This window comes from Coloeus monedula, assembly GCF_965178545.1.
Source record: "Coloeus monedula genome assembly, chromosome: 1".
Taxonomy (NCBI): Eukaryota; Metazoa; Chordata; class Aves; order Passeriformes; family Corvidae; genus Coloeus; species Coloeus monedula.
Genome location: NC_138781.1, coordinates 91,818,847 through 91,837,967, shown reverse-complemented (window position 1 = coordinate 91,837,967; position 19,121 = coordinate 91,818,847). Strand labels below are relative to the sequence as shown.

Sequence of the window (19,121 nt, the reverse complement as noted above, 5' to 3'; positions counted from 1 at the left end):
TGCATCTTAAAAGTTTAAAATACATCATTTGATACAGAACAGTTAAGGTCAAAGTACTTCTGGAGAAAAGAGTGGAGCATTACAATATGCTCATGTGCCGTTAACATTGTGTAATGCTACTCAGGGAGCATACCAGAATCCCTGTGCCTAGTAAGAGCCTTCAGCCAAGGTAGGAGAAGGATCCAAGTCCATTCATCTACACGTGACTGAATCAAGGATAAGGGAAGTAAAAAGTTATCGGCTCCTATGACTGATGGGAGAGCAATTTAATTTTAAAAAAACCAAAAAAAATATCCTCTGTTTCCTGATTGTAGTTTATTCTGTCAAACATTATCCATTCTGATGGGAAATAACACTTGAGTAACAAAGAAAAACAGAACAACATTTCTTCAAGGAAAGGCAATTAATTAGTTTCAACTGAAAACAGGGTGTATCTTTCTTTCAGATCTCCTATCTATTTTGCTGAGGAAAAAACACACTTGAATTAGAATAGCTAAATTGTACCGTCAAAATGTTATGGACTACCTGGTAAACCAATACAGAAAAAGAAACTTTACTTTTAGCACTTGCTTCTGTTTTTCTTGTCACTTTAAGTAGATAAAAATTCTAGTTTTATTTCATTTCTGCTAACCACACTACTTTTGCCATGGTGCATTGCAGTCTAAAGTTACTTAGAAGAAAGTTTTTCCATTTGTGTACAGATACTTAAGACTGCCATACTGAAACACCAGGTCAGAAAGACAAAGGTTAGGTACACTGATCTATGAAACATTGCACTTCTACAGGAACTGAGAATAAAAACAGTCTTTCTACAAGCCTTCAAAAAGTTACCAAAGGCATAATGTATCAGAGAGGAGTAATTTTATCAGATGCTCCAAAGGTCTTTTAAAGAAGACAAGAGAAGAAACTATACCTTAGATTTTAAAATTCTTCAAACTAAATCTGTCATTTTTATTGTTTGTCTCATATTATGGGACCAAAAAAATCTGGTTGCACATGCCCTGAATACTGCATTCACTTTCCTTTATCTAATAAACTCAATACCAACCATTCCAGCTTTGAATAGCACACCAATCTCCCGTACTCAGCAAAATTGTAGGTGCATTATTCTATGGATACCTACATTTAACTGGATAATGAACCAAAACGCCTGACAACTGAACCAAAATAAACATATGGCAGATTCTAATTTAGATGAAAATAAGGTAATACAAGTATCTCTTGTAGGCTATTTTGAGGCAGCTCAGGAGGAAAAGGGAAGAGAGAGTTGTATGGCAGAGCTAATTTCAAGGCAAATTTCTGAAATATTTCTGCAGAAACATTTGTACAAGTAGGTGGTTGTTTACTCAGCTATGCAAGTTCTGTGGCACTTCACCCTGATACCACATATTGAAGTTGAGGAACTGCAGAAGATCTGAAAAGCGCCAGACAGTTCAGCATGTTCAAATATGCTTCTATCCCGACTGCCTTTTTTATTCTAAATAGAACAGAACTATTAAAAGACTTGACTTTTCCACTACATTAGAATTAGTGATGTTTTGGTATCACATCCACAACTGTAGGTGAGAGAGAAACATAGTATTTTAATACTTTGTGGTGGGTTTAACAGGATCCTATTTTAAGACAGTTCCCACAATGAATTATTCAGCAAATAAAAAAATACCTTTTGGACAGATAAAAAAGGACAAGGATAAAAAGGACAATTCTATAGCTGTAAAAAAAAAAGGTAAATCTGGCTGCAACAAATAGGTTTAACAAAAATTCAGGTGAAAATGGAATTTCTGACTTGAGAAAGTTCAAGGTCATTAATGTGAGACTCAAACTAGCACTTCTAGTTCTAGACTACGTAAATAAAGATAATCAACTTAAAGAAAAAGGCCTTTCCAGATTACTGCTTTGGTTTCAGGAGCCTGAACACACTGTGCATGCATCAAGGAAAAATGGCCTGCTATTCCAGTTTGTTGACTTCAACAGTTTATTTTGCTCAGAACATTGTCCTGTCCTTTCAAGGGAAGAGCAGTTCTACTAAAACATAAGCATTGTTACAGTGTAAGGAGAACTAAGACTGTCTAAATGTAGTCATTGATTTTCATGGTAATTTTCATATTTGAACCTGCCCATAACATTAGTGTAGGACTGTTTGTTCAAGGGACACACCCATCTTAGTCACACAATTCAGACATCTGAAAGTTGACACAGTAACACAATCACTGAGGCTGGAAGGGGTCTCAGGAGGCCACCAGCTCACCTCCTGCTCAAAGCAGGGTCAAAACTGACCTTGGACTAGATTCTTGGGGCTTTGCCCCTGCAGGCCCCAAACACTTCCAAGGGCAGAGATTGCACAGCTCTCTGCGCAGCTCTTTGTCTCCCTGGCTAGAAATCAGTATCTTACAAAATAGAAAATACTGGTTTTATTAACAAAAAGCTCTTTTGGTCATAAGCAGTCATATAACTCACATTAATTACTGCCCTAATTTCTGCATGTTCCAATTCAGCAGTATTTTGCTGTAGTCCTGATGGTTTCAGGGCATAAATGTAACAAAGTTTTTAGACAGAGGAGTCATCTTTTATTAAATGTACCTGTTTATCTGGAAAATTAAGACAAGCTTCTGGATGGACTGCATGCCAATACACCACAGACTCAACAGAAAGACTTTTTATGGCACATAACTTTCAAACAGTTTCCTAGAGGGTTTTAACTCCCTCCTCCTTTATCCTAAATGATGAGTGTTTTCACAACGCATTCTCCTTTGCTTGATGAACATCCCCTATACGCCTGAGATGCCAATAACCTTTTCTTCAGATATGATCTACTTGATACATATCTACCCAAACTCTAAGCAGTACTTCTATATTTAGCTTGAGAAGTTGCTGTTTCACTTTCAAATATGGAAAAAGACTTAAATACCTGACATTTGATTTGAGTTTTCCAGCTGTACCACTTAAGTGACACTAGCCATACCTGTCAACCTTGTCTAATTTATGCAGAAACTATCATAGGTGTCTCAGCCTTTCCTGCCCTTCTTCTTGTTCTTTCATTACCTCAGAAAGGCATAAATCTGAGGAAGCAATAAATAAGGCTGTCATGATAAGCACACTGCATCCTTATGAACACCAGGGTAAGTAAAGCTACATGCATGTCAACACTCCGAGGGCAGAAAAGTCAAACATTTAAGTTGGTTAACACTTTGTAGAAGGTTTCACCTCTAGGCCTGTGGATGTTTGCAAAATGAGCTATCTTTTTTAATTACATCAGATTTTATGTAGTACACATATTAGGTAGGTTGTACACAGAAACATGGAATTTTGTGTTTACTGAAAATTAAGGACATATGATCAAATCATATTTCTCTGTTTAATAAATGAAAAAAGGCAGATATAGTACTAAAAGTCTCTTTTCATGTGGTAAATCCCAGCAATAGTCTGCAATGCTTTATAGAAGGATTTTTCTCTTTTAATTCTCAAAAACACTCCTTATCCACAGCAGGGTCTTTTAATCAGCAAGGACAGTTTTTCTTCCTGAGTCAGTCAGTAGTTACATCCTTGGGCAGGACAATTACAAGACATGTAGCCACAGATATTCACCCCTCCCAAAACGATGGGCTCTGCTACAGTATAAGTATGTACTACTCACAAAAGAGTTTCCTTCTATCCATTTCAAATTTGTTTCTTGAATTAACAGTATTGCATTTTTACTATAACATAAACACGTTATTAAGTGGCATGACTATTTCACTTTTTGTCTAGAGTTTAGAAAGGAAATTATTTCTGATCCCTGTTTGCACAACTGTGTATTAAAATTATCATAAGACAAAACATGTAACAGAAATAAATACCCAAAATACATAAGCAGACCATTCTGATAACCATGTTCATTACCAAACTATGGATTTCTTCTCTTTGGAACAGAGAGAAAACCTCCATCCTTGGCTGTAGAGGAGAACACCTTTCCACACTCCCTATACCATACCAGACTTGCTTTTAGCCCAGTGGTTAGGGTGTGCTTGAGAAAAAGAGGGTTTGAATCCCCTCAGACAGTGGCAGGAACAGGTGACTACAAGTGCAGGACAGATTAAGCAATTTTAAGGACAGATGATATAAAAAAGCAAGTGCATAAGTGTGTAAGTGTGCTTCTACTTCTGAATAAAAGGATTTAATATCTGTTTTCAAAAAGGCAGATGTTCATGGTTCTGAATCCCAAGTAGGAGATGCCTAAATCTTCAGGGAGAAGTATATTTAGGACTAGTCCATATTTCTTGATAGCTTATTTTGGTGGCATCTCAGAGTTAGTAGAATCAGCTAAGGGACTTAGACATTGACAGAAAAGCAATATGATGGCAGAAGCTGTTACTTTCCAGGCCTTCCTGCAGGCAGGAACACTGGATCGAGCACTTCATTTATTCTGTTACAGTCAACTAATGAAATCTGGAATTAAGTGTATGTAAGCTCATGAAATAGGTTGCTTGTAGTGGAAAAGTGGTTTTTCTTGCCACATGATAGTGCCTCTTCCTTGTGCTACACCCCACAGCTGTTAGACTTTGCTGTGAATCAGTCCAGCTCACCAGAGCAGCAGGAGTCAATGCAGCTTCCAGGAGAGGGAAGTTTGGCAAGTCCTGACTGCTGACATCTATCAGTGGGAACAGGTCTCGGGAGAGCCAAAGCTGGCATGATGCAGGCAGCAGGAGCATGCAGCTGAGACTTGTGGAGGCAGATAAGAGAGAAGAAGGTAGGAGGAGACTGAGACTCTGATAATGAGAAACTAATACATTTGCCTAATTGAGCCTCTTAAAGTTGCAGGTGTGCTTTGCAATGAGGCAAGACACGCTGCTCACGGATTCTTGTGTCAGGTCCTGGCATACTTTGTAACACGGAGCGTCACAGCTTTTACGGCTTTCTGCAGGCTTAAATAAACAGCCAATCTCTCCATTCTGTTTTCTTGGAATGTTTGAAAAATATGTTCACAACCCTTCCTGGCTAAAAAATTAATATTTCTATTAGCCTTTCTAATCCAAAATGAACACAGTGCTATAAATGGATATAATATATAATTGATATAACTATCAATGCCTTGCTACAGCAAGAATTGAACTTTCTACCAAATACAATTATTGCACTTTAGAAAAATGTGAAAAACAGTCTGACAACTCTTCAAATCTGCAATATCTAGACAGTCAAGTTATTGGAAATTTTCTTTTGAATCTTTTACAGCACTAACTGGATTCTGAGATCACCTTTTAGGAGTACTACCTCTCAGAAAAAATGTCATGCTAAAGTACATGTATGAGGTGTTTTAGATTGCTCTTTCTCTTTCAAAAAAATAACCCTTCCTATTTTATCTCCTTATGATAGAAGTGGCAAACCACCTTTATTAAATCTCCTAAATTTCCTGCATATTTATTATGAATCCTGAAATTAGGTGTGATCACAGTAAGACTCCATTTTCTGTTAGCTAAAGGAAAGATTAAAATTGTCTGCTAGCATAAGTGGAGAAGGGTAAAACCCCCATGACACCAGCATACTAATGCCCATAGTAAAAGCCAACAGACATATGCTTTTGCCTTTCTTCAACATAACACATCTGTGTTTACTATAAATCTAAAATCTATTCCCATTTGGTTGGGGGAGGTAGGTAATTCTCTAAGATTGGCATAGTCTGCTTTAGAAATTCACATACTTTTACGATTACAGATCATCTGAAGCCTTCAAAATGTGATAAATGTCAAGGAAAGTTAATTCTTAGCTCTGTTTTGACAGTTTCCATTTTAACCTAGATTGCTTTATAAAAGCAATTCCCTTTTTAAAATAAAGCTAAGCTTAAAACACACATAAATTTTGCCATATTTCTGTAGAAAATCTGCTTATTGTCTTTTAATTACCATTTTTCCCCATCAGGGACTGGAGGGATTCTGGTTCTTTAACAGATTTAACTTCAAATGTGCAAGTGACAAAAACTGGTGCTTCAGGATAATCCCAATTCTCCTTAGATGACTGCCTGAAAACAAGATGTATTTTGGGAAGTGTATTCCAGCTATTCACTATCAGCTTTGTTGCAGAAAGTATCTTTGTGGTGCAGAGTCTGAAAGGATTAGGAGACGTAAGCAGTGACCCTCTGAGAGCTTAATTCAGAGAACTGCAGGTCTGGAGGATTTTCAGTGCTCTGTGGTCTGGTGACATGCACTGTGATGCCAGAGTATGTGAATATGTGTGGCACAGTGCTGCCAATTGAAATGCTACCTGCTAAAACTCTTGTTAAGACATGACAATCTGTTTTGAACTGGCTGCTGGTTTTGTAAGAGCCAAAACTCTTGGGTAGGGTTTGGTATAATTGTGCAAGTGGCTGAACTCAAAGAGCTCACCTTAGCAGTTTTTATCAGTAACCAGCAATCACCTGCAATGTATCATGGTATCTATATTTTATCCAATGAAGTGTCATTTAAATCAAGTTAATTAGGTTTGAATTAACATCCTGTGGGAACACACTGTATCTTTTAAAGATACCGTTCCAGGCAAGCAGTAGTTTCAGACTGGAACTGCTTCACTGGTTAAATTCATATGTTCTCAGTTACTGTCATAATCTTACAGGATGAGAGAAGTTTTAAGACAAAAAGTGTAGTCTAGAGCATAATGACATGATAGCTTTTTAATAATCTGGCAAACAGATATGTACTTATATCGCCTTCCTATCCTGGTGTGTCAGGTTCCTTCTGTCTTGCAGGGCAGGTGGATTGGTGAGAAATGCTACTTGTTTTTTAAATTTCTAACTACAAAGGAGAATCATGCCTTTCTGTAGCAGAAAGTCTAATACAGAATAGTATTAAAATAATTAGAATAAGTTTGGTTTTATACTGATTGGAGTAAACATGGTCTGAAGTGGTAAGTAGGTAATTTTTAATTCAGCTCAGAAAGTTGTTACACTGCGCCACGCTGGAGGAGGTCCTCTAAGATGTTGACCCAGAACATGATGACAGCAGCAGCTCAGCTCAGCAGCTGTAGTGGGGCTTGCTGATTCTGTAGTTAAACTCAGCCACCCTAACCTTGATTTTCAAGAAATTACAGGCAGATCAAATGGGCTCTTTAAAACAAAGTTATTTTTAAATTGATTTGATGGTTTCCTACTATGAGTGCTAGGCTTGGTAAAATAGCGTAAAAAAAGAATTGATTACATTTACCGATGTTTAGGGTCAGATTCTGTGCTGTTTATGTACTAGTATAAGCTTCCTGCCTTTAGTGGCCAGCTTTTGAGTACATAACAGTAACCATGTTAATATGTATATATTTAGGTCCACCTGTTGAACTTACAGCTGCCTATCAGAACTGTGAAATCTGATGATCTTCAGTTTATGATATAAAAACATCATAATATAGATACATCTAAAATAAAAATGGAGCTCTAACTGTATCAGAGTCATTCCATTTATTTTCATGTTGTGCATTAGAGGAGTTTAAGGCAATGGTAACTTTAAACCATTCTATTTTTTAATGTTGTATAGTTTTTGCTTTTAAGCATAGAATGAGAAATACAGAAAGCATTAAGTCGACATACCAGTAGTACTGCTGCAATAATAATAATTATAGATAAAATCAATATAAATACTTCACCAGGTTAAGTCTGAAATTATTTCACAAACAATGCAAGCAAATTTAGATTTACCATAATATTTAGCATATTTTCTCTCTTTAACTGTCCTACGACAAAATCAGAGACTTTTTTCCCCAAAACATTCTCCTATCTTACTGCAAATTTTATCTTTAAAGCTTGTTAGCTGCCATGGAAAAGCGTTTTACTTCATTACTTACACCCTGATCTAAAATATACTCTTTTGAAAGCTTCCCGTTGAGGTATAATTTATAAAAATAATGGTGTGAACATTTAGGTAGAGCAACTGGTGGCATTTTAAGATCAGTATCAAAGATTCTATCCCAGGTTAAGTGATAGTAATTAATGAGACATGAGACCTGGAAACAAGTCTGAACAACAGCCAGCGATGGAGCTGAATCAGCACAGCAGCTCCTGGGAACCACTGGGCAGGGACATCTGAGGGAACGGTGCTGTGTAAATCACTACACAGCATTGGTTTTGACACAGTAATGTTACCATTTAATATACATAATAATCCTCAACATGGCTGCCACAAAGGCTGAGGCATTTTTCAATGGCACAACAGCATGGGAGGAATAATTGTGTAATGTTAGTGGAAGTGAAGTAATCAATCTGCAATCACGCTTTCCTGTAAAGTCACTTTTAATACTACATTTGGTAAATACAGGCATTATGTCCAAAAAGCATGTGTCTCCTTCTATAGACATGGCTGACAAGCCCTATGAGCAATGTGCTTCCAAAACAAACATGACTCAATACCTTTGGGTTGGTAGCTCACACAAATCACACAGAATGTTCTGGGTTGGAAGGGACAGACAAGGATCATCAATTCCAGATCTCAAGTGAATGGCCCACATGGAGATTGAACCTGTGACCTTGGTGTTATTAGCACCATGCTCTAAAAAAAAATGAAGAATGTTTTTTGGTAATGTTCCTAAGGTGTATTTTAGAGAAAGTGGCAATTCACATATTGGAGAAACAAAATCAAAACGGGGTTTATAAAAATCTGTATGCTCTGTGATAATTCTGCCTTCCTGTAGGATATACACAGTTACTCAAACTAGTTGATTACCTTGCTACGCTTAACCAAATTTGTTATATAAAAAATGAACCCATTTTTGAAATTTACAGTTTTACCAGACCAGCATGTCTTTCAGGGTGAGCATTGTGACAGCTGCTTCTGACATAGAGCATATGAGAGAAAAACTAAGTATACACTTTGCAGAACTAACAAAAATCCCTTTTTGTTTAATTTCACAAAGATGGAATCAGAGATGTGGAGATGTTCACAGTTGGCACAATGTGAAGTGTATTTTCATGTAGGCTAGCACAAGGTTCTCAGCAGAAGTTACTAGTTAATACAACAGGCAGGGTCCCCAGATCCCAAGCTGACTCCTGCAGGTAGTTTTAAACCTCCCAGTAGGGATTTTCTTACCTGCAGTTTGCTACTTAACCAAAGAAATAGCGTCAGTTTAGAAACCATTTAATGCTGAGCTATGGCACGATATATTTTGCTGAGCTATGGCATGATCAACATTTTTAACTCAAAACATGCAAAGCCTTCATTTCATTTGTTTGAACTGCCTTGCTCCAGAGCTGCTCAGCAACATTGAATGAGATAGCTAGAATGAGCTGTTTCTTGACCCATTCCTGAGATTACACATTTTCTGAGACTCATTTTTTTCTTTCCCTTGTGGGATTGATCTGCACTGCTGAAGTCAATGAATGTGCACAATGACTTGGACGTAGTGTTGAGAAATTACTTCTTTCTCCACTGAAATCACTTGTGAGAAGAATTACAAAAACTGTTTATCACACACTATTGAAACACAGTTTGAGTAAGAAATCATGGATTGCCTCATAACACTGGAAGCTGCCCACAAGCTTAAGTTTGGTGTGAACTTCGGAAAACAGTTTTAGAGGCTGAAGGGTGTGGGGAAGTTTTTAAAATATAAATTATTTTATACACATTTAAGTTATATATCAATATATAATGCTTTATATCTGCATACACACACACACACACGCACATGCACAGAGCAGACTGCTCCACGCTGGAAAATCCAGATCATTATCACACCTTGAGAAAGCTGTCAAACATGATCATGTCAGGCAGTAATTTTTCACAGTTGCGGTGCAGTTTGTTAGCAACATTGGGCACTAAGCTGTGTACTCCCTGTCCTAGGGATAAGCCCACCAGGAAAGAAACCATGTAACCACCATGGGGTGAAAACAAGAGCATCATTCAAATGAGGAAGAGTTTGTGTCAAGAGCATCATTCAAATGAGGAAGAGTTTGTGTCTGTGCTCTCGTGTGTGCACAGTGGCTTTTATTTGCCTGGAGAGAAGATCTGCTGAAAAATGCATAAATAATCCCCTGATCTGATAGCTCATGTGAAAATAAGCAACCTTACCGGCAGTAGGGCATTTGTAGCTATGCTACTGTTATAGTTCATGAAGTATTACTCAGAAGAATCATTTTTAGAGGGCAAAGACAGCCATTTTTTCCAACCCTCTTTTCACCACTGTAGCTACCAAAATCTTCCTATAAGAAGTAATCTACGACATAACAGCATCTAAAGTCTATACAGATCTCAGGTACACGCTGACTCTGAACATCTTCCAGGACTTAATTTTGGAGCATGAGATGCTACCTCATCCTCAAGAGGCTGATGAGAAACAGAATGCTTTGAGTGATTGTTTATTTGCACAGTGGTGTGATGTACACATCATCATCAGGAGGCAGATGACATCAACTGAGGATGGGTGCTGGTGCCACACAATGCAGAAATTGAGGCTGCACAACCTGCTGGGATTGAGGGTTGGAGTTTAGGACTAACTCGCATTCATAGCCCTTCTGTCTCCCTGATTGACCCTGTTCCCCAAAACTCAGGCTCTGAGGCTACATCTTCATTTCATATGTAAGTCTTCTATGCACTTAGTCCAGCTGAGAGAAGGCCATGTGCTCTGCACACAGCAGATCTAGCAGCTGTTGAATTGTGCTCTGTCCAGCATCAGCGCCTCCTCCGCGACAGCTCAGCTGCCTCACACTGAAGTCGGCATCACGCAGGATCAGAGGTTTGTGCCTGTGGGGGTACGCACGGAGCTCAGGCGCGGCACAACCTCGCGTACAGAGCTGCTGCTGGAGGCGAGCGCAAGGAACAGTGAACTGTGGGGCGGCTCGGTCAGGAAGTGTCACCACACACGGTATCTCGGTGGTCACAGACGCAGCTTCCACGGCATCCTGGTTAAGCTTTGCCTCATCCGGCCGCACACCCGGCCGGGGAAGCGGGAAGAACGACACCACCGGTCCAGCTGAGCACATGGAGGGGAGGGGACACAAACTCCACGCTACAGCGGGATGAAGGAAGGCCCGACAGTCCCGAGGCCTGAAGGGCCCCGCCGGCCCGAGGGACACCGCAGCGGGCTCGGCAGCTTCCAGCGCGGCCATGGGCAGGACGGGAGAGAAGGAGGCAAGGGGGGGGCGTGGGGCGGCAGCGGCGTGTCCCGGGATACCCGTGGGTCCCGGGAGCCGGGACAGTCCCGGCAGGAGGGAGTGCGGGACACGCTCCCAGCACGGCGGGAAGGGGCGGGGAAAAGCAGGTCACTACCGCGCATGCGGGCTGCCCGACCCCCTCTCACCATTACCTGCGAACCGCCAGGCGCCGTCGCCTTCTTTTTCTTGGTCGGACCGCCGCCGGTGCCCGGGCTCGCCGGGCGCTTCTTGCTGCGGGACGCGGCGCCGGCGGGAGAGGAGGCGGCGGGGACCAGGCTGGCCATGCCGCCCCGCTCCGCGCCCGGGCCCGCAGCGCTCCCCCTCCGCGGCCGCAGTGGCGGCGCTGCGGCCGCGCATGCGCAATGCTGCCGGCGCGGCCCCGCTACTCCCGGCCGGGCCTGGCCGGGGCCGCTGAGGGCGAGCCGGGCTTGGGTGGTGCTTGTGAGGCTTCGAGCTCGGAGCAACCGCGTCTGCGGCGAGTCTCGTAGGGAGCCGCTCTGCCGCCTCCTCGTTGCTCTGCGGTGTCGCGGGCCCCTTCTCAGAGACCTGGCTGCGGTGGCAGACTCGGCCCCGGGTAGCCGCTGTGCGTCGGAGGTGGCAAAATGTGTCGAGGTGTGGGGTTTCTCACCGTAGAGGGTGAGCGGGACTGGAAAAGGCGCTGGGTCTGAGCCATAGCACAGAGGCCTTTGCAGTCGTTTGGGAGGTGAGCAGTAAGGAGCTGTGCGGGAGCACCTCAACACAGGGTGTAGTCTGGGACATGGGGCCCTGTCCGTGCGTGGTGCTAGCCCTGGAGCGCTGTGTGCTCCGTGTAAACACTGCGCTGTGCTTGCCGGCAGTTGCTGTCTTAAGCCTGCCCAAGGGGTGATAAAGTTTATGTGAAAGGCCCTCATACGATGAGAATGGTCTGCAGGTCTCAAATGTGTCAGTTTTTTTCCAGTTGTCTCAATAAAATACGCAGAGGGGTTTAATTGCTCACTTCAGCTCTCAGGTGGTGAGCTCTGACAAGCCGAACCAGCTCTCAGTGTGACCGGCCATGCTGAGCTGCAGCAACTCCCTGGAAGGAGGCTGCAGTGAGATGGGGCCCATCTCTTCCACTGTGACTGCAGTGAGAGGACCAGAGGAAGTGGCCTTAAGATGAGACAGGGGCGATTCAGATTAGATATTAGAAAAAAAAAAAATTTCGCTGTTTGGATGGTCAGGCATTGGAATAGGCTCCCCAGGGAGGTGGTGGAGTCACCATCTGTGGAGGTGTTTAAGAGGTGCTTGAATCATGTGCTAGGTGATGTGGTTTAGGGGTCACAGGAATAGTGCCTGGTTAATGGTGGGACTTAATGATATTAAAGATCTCTTCCAACCTTGACAAGCCTGTGATTCTAACTGTATAATCTTTCAATATGCAAGTTGCAAGTTATTACAGTTAACATTAAAAATTTCAGATTATAACTCCAGCTAGCTGATACTGATTGCCTGTCTGGGTAATTCATACTGCTAAAGATTTGGTTGCTTCCACAATGTTTTGGCCTGGCTAGTGGCCTGGTCTAGTGATTTTTCCTCTTCTTGGAATCTGGAGCAGTTTTACACTGAAGAAACGTACCAGAATAGATTTGATGGATTTGGACTGTGGTCTAAAGAGTTTCCACAGTCCTCTTACTGTCTGTGCTGTTCCACACCATGCCCTAGAGAACTGGATGTGGTGTTGCACAGTTCTTAAGCTGCTCGATGACTGAGAAAAGTTCTGAGCTTTATGCTTGTGTTCACCTGCATTCAACATGCTAGGCAACTTACTGCCATGCTTGTTTGAGCTATTTCTATGCAATGCCAGTCTCCTAGGTTTCCAGCTGCAGCTGCATGAGATCCTGTCCCAGCACATGCCTTGCGGAGAGGCAGAGGTCCAAGAAGTTGATATTCAGGCATAAAAATTAGGTCACGTTTATAGACGGTGCTGTAATGAGGACTGAACTTGGGCACAGTAGGGGTGCCAGGCTGTGCTGTGTAAAACAAAAACTTTGAAGGTGGCCTGAAAGAGAGTTGAAGACAAAAGCCTGGACTTCCAGGCTGTGTTCCAGGCACCTGTGTATGTAGTAGAAAAGCAGGACAAGATTTGCTTTCCAGGGGCATAAGCAGGGCCTTGTACAAACATCCAAGTCCCATATTTTCCTTCCCAACTGTACTTGCTGTCTTTCTGTCTGAGCACGCAGGCTGCCAGCAGCACCACAAAGCCAACTGGTAAACTGGATTGCATTTGCCCTTAGTGAGTGTTTCAGGCTTGTGTGTGCTCTGCAGTTCATGTTTCTTCTCGCTTCAATTGACAGCCTCCCCTTGCATGCTCAAAATGGTGGCCTGAGTGGAATTAGCAGGGGCACTGGGAATCAAAGGGGAGCTGTGTCCCTTGATAAAGCCAGATTTGCTTTGTTGTGAGCTCAAAATGTTGATCTTGTCTTAGTCAGCCTTTTCTTGTTCCCAGGGCTGGGTCCCATCCCTTTCCCATGCACATGCTGCGTGCTCAGCTCCCAGGCATGCCCAATTAAATAGGAAGCATACCTTATCACAGGGATGTTTTTACTGAGAGGAGCATCTTTAATGCAAGTGAATCATGCAGAGAATTAACATGCTGCATCAGTGAAAGTTTTTAAATAGTGCTTAGCCAGGTATTTTCTTATCTGTACCCATTTTTATCAATTGGTTTACTAAAAAATCACAAGGCCCATGTGTATTGCAGCAATATTAAGTACAATGGAATTTTACACAGTACCAAATGCACTACAGAATCCCAGAATGGGTCAGGTTGAAGGGACCACAGTGGGTCATCTGGTCCAACCTCCCTGCTCAAGCAGGGTCATCCCAGAAACATGGCACAGGATTGTGTCCAGACAGTTCTTGGGTATCTCTGGTGAGGGAGACTCCACAACCTCTCTGGGAAACCTGTTCCAGTGCTCGGTCACCTGCACAGTGAAGAAGTTTTTCCTCACATCCAGGTGGAACTTCCTGTGCATCAGTTTCTGCCTGTTGCCTCTTGTCCCATTGCTCAACACCACTGAGCAGAGCCTGGATCCACCCTCTTGGCACCCTCTGTTCAAATACTTACAGACATTGATGAAGACCCCTCTCAGTTGTCTCTTCTCAAGGCTGGACAGGCCAAGTTCCCTGAGCCTTTCCTCATAAGAGATGTTGCAACCCCTTAATCTGTCGCCATCTCCTGGACCTGCTCCAGAAGCTCCAGGTTTCTCTTGTCCTGAGGAGCCCAGAACTGAACACAGCACTTCAGATGCAGCCTCAGTAGGGCTGAGTAGAGGGGCAGGATTCCCTCTCTTGACCTACTCACGTTCCTAATGCAGCTCAGGATCTTACTGGCCTTCTTGGTCATGGCTTATGGAGAACTTGCTCATGGTCAGCTTGTCCACCAGGACCCCCAGGTCCTTCTCCACAGAGCTGTTTTCCAGTAGGTCAGCTCCCAGCCTGTACTGGTGCCTGGGGTTATTCCTCCCCGGGTGCAGGACCCTGCAGTTGCTTTTGTTGAATTTCAGAAGGTTCTTCTCTGCCCATCTCTGCAACCTGTCGAGGTCCTTCTGAAGGGCTGCACAGCCCTCTGGGGTATTGGCCACTCCTCACAGCTTTCTGTCATCAGTGAACTTGCTGAGGAGGCCTCTGCCCCTTCATCCAAGTCATTGATGAATAAATTAAACAGTGTTGGGCCCAGTATTGAACCTTGTGGGACTCCACTAATGACCAGTTGGACCCTGTGCCACTGCTTGTGACCCTCTGGGATCTGCTGTTCAGCCAGTTCTCAATCCACCTCACTTACAATCCTGGAAGACCCATAACTCACACAGAAATAGGGACAATGACAGTGTAAACACTGACAGTGCCTGTGGGGATGAGTAATAGAATTAGGGATGAGAGAAGGGCTGTGGAGTTGCATGGTGCCTTCTCCTTGCTCCTTGAGTGGCTGTGTGCAACCACCCCTGCTGAAAGTGAAGAGGTGTTTTCCTGCTGAATAAGTGCCATATGTATCTTGCTGGGTTCCTGCTACACACTTAAATAAGCAGTCGCTTTGTGATACAGATGAGGGCTCATTTGAAGAAGTGCAAATTGCAATTGCTAACCTGGCTTGGTGCAATAAGGCTGTTCCTGCTGTTACTTTTGAACCTGACTTGAGTTGAATGCCTTTCCCTTACCGGTGTATTTTTATATGCTACCTTGCTAATTAGAAAATTAAATACAGCTCAGCAACAACTCTGCATGCTCTTTGATGTGAATAGTCACCAACATGCCTGTTCATAATAGTCTCAGGGAGCTGGAAAGGCCCCTGGTATGTTTTTTAGTAATATTTGGGGCAAAATGCAGGAATCTTCTGAATTAGGAAAGAACATCTCAGGCTCCTATCCCAGGTTTGCGAGGTGGGGTTTTGGATTTTTTGTTGGTTTGGGGTTTTGGGTTTTCTTACCCTTTGGTTGGATGAAAATTGACCATGATAGTTTTCTCATCATGCAGAGGGGACCAAGTGTAGCTTCCCAAGTACAGGGAAGCTTTTTGAGATGTGTGAAGGGTGGCGGGTGCCTCACGACTTAAGATTTAATTCTTTTTCATGAAGGAAGAAAGTGCTGGGAGAAGAAAAATGTTTGGAAAGCCAGCAGAAATATCTTTAGCATGAGTTAGGATAAACAGAGTGGAGAGGGCAAGGTCCCCAGGAGCTGTGTGAGTCAGAGCTGCTCCCTGCCCCAGCCCCAAGCGCAGCTCCCCAGCAAGTAGAAAGCTGTGCCAGCTCTCTTCCTACCGATGAGCTGGCCCAGTGGAGTTGCTGCTTGTGGTGGGAGGCCTTCTGACTGACACATTCAGGTTGCCTGGGAGCAAATGTGTTGGATGCTTTCAGTCCAAATGCATGGGTATTCTTCTGCTCCATCAAAAGGAAAAGGCTAGTATCTGTAACTGTGTATTTATTCTATTTCAAGCTTTGAACTTAAATCTCTCTCAGTACCCAACTTACATCCTGCCTGGCTGTTTAGCTTTCAGTATTCCTACTATTCTTACTTCTGTACTGCAAAAAACCAGGTGGATTAAAAATGAAATTGTCTATGGCTTTACTCATTGGCTGTACTGCAGTTTGTAAGATTATCAGGTAGCTAAAATGGTGCAAGAGAATATGTATAATCCCTCTCTATATCACTGAATTGAAATGAAGGGTTTAGAATTCTTACATAACCTCCTCCTGGTCTAGTTTTTTTTTGTTTGTTTGTTTGTTTTTGTTGTTGTTGTTGGTTGGTTGTTTTTTCGTATGTACAAAGTGGGGATAACCTTTTACTGGACAGTAGGTTGAAATGAAGTTAGGAAGCTGTGCCAGTTAGGAAATAGCTCCTAGTGATGGTTACATAGTGATTTGTACCATTACAATTTCCTGGCAACAGTATCCAACACGCTCAGACAAGTTTTCTGTTAATTTAGCCGTTTTTAGCAGCGTTGCACAGGTGCAATTTGTGCTATAATTTGTAAGGTTTTAACTCTTCAAAAAGACTCAAGTTGTATTAAAAACAAAAACAACTGTTTTTTCCCCTTTTGGTTGTGTATATGTCTACTGGGTGTCATTTGAATTTTCATAGAGGCTCTGGAAAAGGGAAGGATTGAAGTTCTTATATTCAGTGCTGTATCAGGTAGAAAGCAATGGATTCCTGCAGGGTAGCTTGTGGGGTCTTGGTGGTGTTTTGTACCTTATTCTTTAAAAGTACTTGGAGGCTTTGATGACTTTTCAGAGCCTGCAGTGTGAACTCTTGTGATTTGCATTTGTTCCCTGCAATTTGCAGCTGCAGGCATTGCACTAGCTTTGTTTAAATATAATGCCAAATGCCTTTAAAATAGGTATTTGAACTGTGGATTAAGGAGACTACTTTGGTAATATTAAAGGCCTTTTTACTGTGCACATCAAATATCTAACATTCAATGCAATCTGCCTGAAGTAATTTCTATATTCTTAGTAACACAGAAAGAAAAGCAGGGTCTTTAGAAATGCCTTTTGTCACTTTCCTAGTAGCCTCTCCTTCTCAAAATTTATTTTAAAATGTGAGAAATTTGACACATCAGAAATGAGCAATAAGAGTCAAAGTGCTGTTCTGTTTACAGTTTAGTTGTACTTTAGTTGAAGTTTTGCTACTAAGTCAAGTAAAGTTATATTGGTAGCACACTGGCCACTTATCAGTGTTATTACTTGAAGTGTGGACTATTGACCAAAATTTTTATTCATGCTGTGCCTGGCAGGTTTTGCCAAAATACTGTGTAGGCAAGGGAAATCCAACCCAAAAGGTTTTGTTAAATACAGATTTCACTATGGTAAAATAGAGTTTTATGCTGGCAAAAAAAAAAAAAAGGTGCATGTAATATTTGACTTTGATTTTGAACATTATTCTGGTTGCATACAGTCTGAAAGGAAGAAGCTGGCCATTGTGCAAGTTAATGGAATCCTGTATTCTGTATATCCCAGATAATTAATTATTATGCAATATTTAGCATATTTAGGTACTGTCTCCGAAGATTTATGAATTAGTTTATCATATTAAATTTAATCTTATCTCTTTGAAAGTGAAAATGGGTTAAGAATTTCCCTATTTAGTTTGCATTCAGAGACTGATGAATGTTTTCTGCAGTTATTCATGTGAACAAGTTCTTGATTTCCGAAATGCTCAGCTGAGAAAGATAAAAATGTCATGATACTCATTTGCATAATCTTTAATGTAGTAACCACCTTGAAAATGCTGTGGGTTTGTAGACAGAAAAGTATGTGGATTAGCTGAATAAGTAATCTGATTTAGGAACATAAAATCTTGGTGGGTTGGCTATTAGTTTGCAAGCAATCTGGAGACTGAGCATGGTTATATAATTAATTTATTAGTAATTCTAAGGAATAAATTCACAGAAATAAATATGTCCCATTGAATTCATTAACAGAACAGGGGTTGAAGGCACTGAATAAATTGCTCAGAGGGATTAGCTCACACATCTCTGCTTGTTACAACAAGTCTTTTGGTGCTATAACACTCTTAATTCTCTAGTAATTTTGCATTTGCCTGTACATTAAGCCTGTGGTATTTTTATTGCAACTGGGATACAAATTTGAGTAAGTCAATAATGCCAGCAGTGTCTCTAACTGTTAGTGGGCAATTTGTGGATGTTATTTACTTTGCTCACTATTAATTCTCAATGCAAGAAAAAAGCTCAAATGGTGAAGATGCAGAATTCAGCCAAGATGTGACATCTGCTTGATGACATCTTGACTTTGGTGGTTGTTTGTCAGTCTCACTTGGTTTTTTTCCCTAAATGCTAAATAGCACTTCAAGTGCTAGATAAACCACTGTAGCAGGTTGGGTTTGTAACCGGGCGGAAACACCAATTTAGTGTCGTGGTTTGGTCTAAAATACTCATTACTGTTTATCTTCTGTGAGATAAGAATTAGGAGAAATGCAAAGCAGGCACCAAACTTGAAAGAATATAAAGAAGTTTATTAACAGAACTAAAAGAAGAAAAAAAAAAAATTATACCACCTTCAGAACTCTCCTCCTCCCCCCACCTTTCTCCCTTCTCCCACTGACAATGTAACAAGACAACCCTTAAGATGTTCAGTCTGTTTACCACTTCCATAATAACCTTGTTTAGTCCATTTAGAAAGAAGAGTCTCTCTTGCTCATGCTATGAACACATTATCACAACGAGACAGCCGCCCACTTCCAAATAACTTTGTTCAGTCCATTTAGGAAGAAGAGTCTCTCTACTCACATGTGAGTCCCTTCCCCCGACTTGCAGCTTTTCCCACAACTGCTTTTGAGGGTCCACTCTTGAAGGTTTTTGGGGTACAATTTTAAGGTTGAGCCGTTCAGAAATGGAAGTTCTCTTCACCCATCTCTGGGAGCATTTCATCTCTAAGAACAGAGGCCCTTCTCCTTCCCTGGGAGCAAAGGGTCTGCCTCATCTTCATCTCTAGGATTATCTCTGGAAGCATCTCTAGGAACTGAGGTTTCTCCTTTCCCGTTTGGAGCAAAAGTCC

General features: G+C 41.8%; 1 protein-coding gene across 1 annotated transcript in view; it reads right to left on the bottom strand.

Annotated features, from left to right (window-relative positions):
• Positions 1 to 11,696, bottom strand: part of INO80C (INO80 complex subunit C) — a 31,913-nt gene extending 20,217 nt beyond the window's left edge. Inside the window, exon 1 of the mRNA XM_082293161.1 lies at positions 11,248 to 11,696. Coding sequence (XP_082149287.1) covers positions 11,248 to 11,379 — 132 coding nt within the window. The 5' untranslated portion in view covers positions 11,380 to 11,696. The remainder of the gene's footprint in view (positions 1 to 11,247) is intronic.
• Positions 11,697 to 19,121: the final 7,425 nt, after the last annotated feature.